This window comes from Tupaia chinensis, unplaced genomic scaffold (genome assembly GCF_000334495.1).
Source record: "Tupaia chinensis unplaced genomic scaffold, TupChi_1.0 Scaffold138725_1, whole genome shotgun sequence".
Classification (NCBI taxonomy): domain Eukaryota; kingdom Metazoa; phylum Chordata; class Mammalia; order Scandentia; family Tupaiidae; genus Tupaia; species Tupaia belangeri.
In genome coordinates, this window is record NW_006198617.1 from 1,013,744 (window position 1) to 1,019,647 (window position 5,904).

Genomic DNA, 5,904 nt, shown 5'->3' on the forward strand with positions numbered 1-5,904 from the left:
AGAAAATCCAACAGTGGTGGCCTGGGGCCAGCAGTTGGCATCATGGTTATGTTGTAGGACTGCCACGTAGTCAGTCCCCACTAGTCCCAGACTCTGCAGCTTAAAACTCAGGCCAGGCGTATGTATGTGTGTGCCCAAGATCCCGAGAGTGGAAGAGAAGGGATTGTGGTATCACCCCAGGGGGTGATTTTTCGCTTTCTGCCTCTCTCAGTCTCTCTGGGAAGCACACATGCTGTATAGTGAAAATCTCTCAGAAAGAAAGAAAGAAAGGAAGGAAGGAAAGAAAGAAAAGAGGGAGGGAGGGGAAGGAAAGGGAGGGAAGGAAGGAAGGAAGGAGAGAGAGAGAGAGAGAGAGAGAGAGAGAGAGAGAGAGAAAGAAAGAAAGAAAGAAAGAAAGAAAGAAAGAAAGAAAGAAAGAAAGGAAGGAAGGAAGGAAGGAAGGAAAAGAGAGAGAGGCATTCCAGGGCTGGCAGGTGGTGGTATGGTTAAGGCACTGGACTCCCACATGGCTGACTGTGGTTCAAGTCCCAGACCTGGAGGCTTCAGACTCATGCCAGGTGTGTGTGCATGTGCGCCCAGAAACCCAGAAGGAGAACTGAGGGGATTATGGTGTAGCCCACCTCTGTGGGGGTGATTTCTCACTTTCCTTCTCTCCCTCTGTTCGGCTAGCACTCACACCCTATGGCACAAACCTAAAACAAAAGTTTTTTAAAGGAGTGGTTTTCTGCAGTGCTCCAGCATGGAAGACCCTGGGAGCCACTGGCTGGAGGGAGACAGGTGCCGGGGTGCTGTGTGAGTCTGTGTGGAGTGTCGGGGCGGGAGCTCGTCCTGGGCTAGCTGTGAGCGAGCCCGGGTAGTGTGAGGTCGGCTGCCCTCAGTTAGGACTGTCACTGTCACGCCCTCGTGGCTGTGCTTTTGGAGGGAGGTAGAACTCTGGTCTCACACCCGAGGACACCGAGGTCGGAGAGGTGGCGGCTGTGGGCATGGCTTCGCCCTTCACCGGTGGGGCCGAGATGGGTGACCACATCCTGCTGCCGGGCGTGGGCTTTGGCTCATGGCGGAGTGCCCGAAGAGTGGCTGTGCAGGAGGGTGCGAGCGGCTTTCGGGGCGACGAGCAGTCGGCCACGCCAAGTCTGGACGTCCCTCGAGGAGGAAACGTTGGCACTGCTGCGGCCTGCTCTGGTGTGTGAGGTGCCTTGCTGTGTTTTGGAATAGATTTTGTGCCTGTCACTCGCTGAGACCACAGGCCCAGGGCTGGGGGAGCCCCTCCACCATCCCATGGTGCTCCTGGCTCACTAACGTGTCCACGGGCAACTGCGTGGTACAGTGTGATGTCAGCTGGACCACACAGAGGCCCACGGCCCTGGGGCCCTAGTTTCACACAGCAGGAGGTCCGCCAAGACGCTGCGCCTGGTCCAGGGCCCGGGGAGCCTGCACGTCAGCCTGGGGAGTGTGGCTCCCAGAGCAGGGCAGGAGTGGCCCTAAGCTTGTCTATGCCAGGGTCCTGCGTGATGCTGGCTGGAGCAGGCCAGGATCAGAACTTCTGTAGAAGAGAATAAAGGAGTGCAGGGGAGTGCCTGGAAGGTTAGGGCCTGTGGGGGGCTGAGGGCCTGTCCTGCGTGCTCTGGGAATAGCACTCATGGTGGGCCCCCAAGAAGTATCAGTGACTGGGATCCAAGGCCACCCCCTTGCCCAAGGAAGTCCCTCCCTAGGTTGTAGGACATCCCCACCAGGGTCCTCTTCGAGGACTCTGTCCAGTGCGGCTCCTTGAGCCCTCCCAGGATCAGCACTGGGGCAGGACGCACCGAACACATAGCCAAGGGTGTGTTCTTTTCCTACCGGAAGTCAGAGGCCTCTGGGAGCCTAGCCTCTCGGCCATCCTGCCATGCCACTCCCATTCTGAGCTGCACCCACAGGAGACAGCCAAGCCCAAAGGTCCCACCGGGAAAAGCTTCCTGACCCTGGAGCTGTGCCTCCCCGCCCCTGGGGCCATGGGCTATGTGGCAGGACCTCCCTGACTTCTGACCTGGGCAGCAGGGAGTGCTGACAGGTGGTGGCCAGTGGGAGGCTAGCTGGTCGGCCTGGTGGGAACTACAGGAAGGTCACTAGCGCTCCAGCTGGAGGGATCTGGGAGCGTAGCCTAACCTGTGCGGCAGGTGCGGAAGGGGGTGCTCGTGGGAGAGCAGGTGGCCTGGACTGGAGGCTGGGCCGTGGGAAGCACCTCCTGGAGCTCCCACTGGCAGCCCAGGCAGCCTTCTCTATTCTCCCCATCAGTCAGCGTGGAGCCAGCCCTGGTGTGGTCGCCTTGGCAACCTGACTCCCTTCCCAAGCATCCTCAGGTTGGGGGAGCAAGGCAGAGGACGTGTGGGCTAACTAATCCTCTTGAGCAGGTCCTTCCGTGGGAACCTCTAACGCCTACCTCTCCTGTGTTTGGTTTGCTCTCTCTAATTTCAGTGTCTAACAGATTTAGCTGCCGGGGAGAAAGTTCCTGTTTGTTGTGCCAGAGCTGGATAGGCAGCCTCTGCAGGGCTCGCCGTGTGCCTGGCTCGGGCGTCCTGGCCCCGGCCCCAGCCCCAGCCTGCTCCTGAGAACGCGGCCTCTGTCCAGCCCCTGTGCTGTTGACAGTAACCATGCTGCTTCGGAGCTGCCTCCTCGCCACTCTCGGGGCTTTGGCTGCCTCAGGCCCCAGCTGGCCCCGCTGCGCCGCTCCTTTCTGTGCTGCCCTGCGCGCCGGCATGCCATCCTCCACATCTGAAGCCAGGCCTGCAAGGGTCTCTGGGGAAGGTAGAGGAGCCGCAGGGCCAGGGCTAGGGCAGGTGCACCGGGGCTCCTTCCCTCGCTCCCTCGTTGCCTCCCAGTGAGCCCGCCTGTCTCCTCCTTGCAGCCTACGACGCTCCCGCAGGGTACCATCAACATGAACCAGTGCACAGACGTGGTGGACGGGGAGGGCCGCACGGGTCAGAAGTTCTCCCTGTGCATCCTGACCCCCGAGAAGGAGCACTTCATCAGGGCGGAGACCAAGGAGATCATCGGCGGGTGAGTCTCTGGGCCGCAAGGGGGACCCCGGCCACCCCCGGGCCTCAGACCAGGCCCAGCCATGAGTCCAGTTCAAGAGGAGCCCCTTGTCGACGTGGCTGACTCTCTGTGTCCCTTCCCACGTGTCCCTTCTCGAGCTCCCTGCTCCTTTCTCAGTATCACCACACGCACCTGTGCACCAGGCCAGGCCACCCGCCAGGACGCCACTCCTGCCATGCCCCCCAGGGCTTTGCACTGTTCTCACTGCACCCACAGACTCACCTGCCACTCGGCCTCCAGGGATGGTGGTCTCGCTCCCCTGCCCAAAGCCCCGTCACCTGCAGAGCTGGCCCACGAGGCTCTGCAAACCCCGCAGTGCACTGAGCCCTGTGCTCACGCCCAACTCTGTCGGAAGTGCCTCTCCTTCCACCCTTGGTGTCGGCCCCTTCGAGAGCCCTCCTGGTGGGACACTGGGCCCTATCGCTGGTGCAGGTGCGCTTGCTGAGAGGTGGCTGAGGGCAGAGGTGTGACTCGGTAAATCCCACCCCTGATGTGAGCCACTCCGTTCCACTGCACAGCACGATGGGCTGCTGCGGCCTGTGGAGAGAACACCCAGGCTTTCCGGCACCCGCCCGCCACGCGGAGGCCCAGGGAAGGCCCTGGGAGTGGAAGATGGGCCTGGGCTTTGCAGTAGCTAACACACCGTGCGCCGGGGCCCCAGGCAGCACCTGCCCTCGAGCTCCCAGTCCCGTGGCGGCCTGGGCCATCGTGCAAAGCTGTGTGTGGTGTGTGATCAGACCTGAGGATCCTTTGCGGCTGTGGAGGAAGCCGGGGAGCCTGGGAAGGCCCTGGGAGGAAGTGCGCCGGGAGTGGCTGGGAGCAGGCTGCAGTGCAGGGGCGAGGCACAAAGCCTTTAGACACACGGAAGGCTTCCAGCCCACTCCCCAGCAGCTCCTCCGAGCTGCTCTGGCTACAGCCAGAGTGGGCAGGGGCCACATGAGGCAGGATGGCCCTGCTGGTGCTGTCCTAGAGTCCTCCCTGGGAGAGGCAGCACCGTTTCTGGGATCTCAGGATCCAGAGGAGAGAGGAGCACGGCGTTTCTCTCCTCAGTCTAGCACCTGCAGTGTCAGAGCTGCAGGTTTCTAAAGAATGCTTCTGGTTGGGAAGGCAGGACCCAAGAGCAAGGGGGGCCTGGCCAAGGAAAGACCCCTCCTGGTGTGGGTGACCGGCTGCTGCCTCCTGGCCTGGCCAAGGTCCTCTCCGCCCCCAAGGATTCTGTCGCAGGCTCTCACTCTCTCCATGCAAGCTGGGTCCCCGAGGTGTCAGGTGGAGGGTGACAGAGAGAGGACCCCTGGGAGAGCTGTGCGCTGTCGTGTGGCATCAGGAGAGGGGATGTTGAGACTCGCAAGGCAGCTCTGGCAGGCAGTGGTCCTCGCTCCATCCCAGCCCCCGCCTTGCTTCCTCCTCCGGTCATCTGTTCCGTGTGCCACCCACACAACCTGGGGTCCCCCACGCGTGTGGCTGGGTGCTGATAGGTTCCAGAGCCACGTGGTGGCTTGCTGGCATATCCAGAGCCAGAGCAGGCTGCCCACAGCTCTCCTCTGCCCCTTACCCAGGTCCTGGCCTTGCCCAGAAGGCCAGGTCTCAGGGCGGCCTGCCCCAGGCCCTGCCGTCTCACTGTGACCCTGGGCAGCCGCGTCCTCACTTTCCCCACGCGCTGGGCGGCTCAACCTCCATCAGGGAGTCAGGTGGGAGCTGGAGCCTCTTGCCCTCACAGGCAGCCCCCTCCCCTGTTCCTCCATGGCGTCCTCTGCCTGGTAACTGCGTGTGGGCTTGGGCCCCACCAAAGGTCTGGTCACATCACTGCCAGTCCCCCAGGAGGTGCACACAGCTCCACCAGGCTGAGGGGCAGGAGTCAGGGATAGTCCAGCCATGCTCTGGAGTCCACTCTGCATGGCTCTGAGGTAACACGTGCACTCCCGTGCACTCCTCCCAGGCTGGATGGAGAAGGTCGTGACAATTCCCTGCCTGTCCCTACACCCAAGGGGAGGTCCCAGGCCCCCCCCCAGGTCCTGCCTCACACAGCTCTCAGAGAGAGGGTATGCATGGGGGGAGTCGGCGGGGGCTCCACCGAGCCGGGCTGGTCTGTGGGCTTTCCAGTCCTGCCTGGCCTGTCAGCTCTGCCTCCCGAAGTCAGGAGCCCGGCGCCCACCAGCCCCGTCTCCACGCTCACCCCTCAGCTCTCTGAGCTGGGACCGTGTGGCTCACACTTCCTTGTTTTCATGGTTTTGGTTTCCATAGGGTACATGTGCTCGCTGTGGGGAGAGAGTGGGATAAAGCACACTAGGGCTGACCCCGCCACAGTCCCTTCTCCATCCTCCTCTCTGGGTTGTGTGCATGCATGCATGTGCACTCGGCATGCTTTTCAAGCCTCCGGGTCTAAGACTCGAGCTGTGCTGTCAGCCACGTGGGATCCAGCGCCTTAACCGCCATGCCACAGGCTGGCCCGTTTGGTGGACCTCTGTAACACATCTGGATAATGCGAGATGCTCCCGATGGGGCTTCCCAGAGAGATCCAAGCGTAGAGGACTTGTGTCCTTCCCTCTGCTCTTCCGGGCCTGGCATCTGTCCGGCTCCGGCCACAGACCCGAGTCTGGATAGAGACCAGGGTGCAGACCGGACAGCCTGGCCTTGGCTTGCCCTCCCGCTCCTCCCTGAGCCCTGCCCGGCCCAGCCCAGCGGCCCACCAGCCAGCAGTGCTACACCACGCACTTGCCCTCCAGTCCCACCCCCGAGGCACTCTGTCCTCAGCGTGGCCAGTGAGGCACCTGGGTGGGCTCTGTGCCCCCACCCACGTCCGCCTCATCCCTCTCACTCCTTGGGGAGGCA

The 5,904-nt window shown here is 62.3% G+C and overlaps 1 protein-coding gene across 1 annotated transcript in view; it reads left to right on the plus strand.

Moving 5' to 3' along the window:
- MPRIP (myosin phosphatase Rho interacting protein) overlaps positions 1-5,904 on the plus strand; it is a gene marked incomplete in the record, with an annotated part of 119,496 nt that overhangs the window by 44,311 nt on the left and 69,281 nt on the right. Inside the window, 1 exon segment of the mRNA XM_027765588.1 lies at positions 2,885-3,036. Within this exon segment, the coding sequence (XP_027621389.1) occupies positions 2,885-3,036 (152 nt within the window).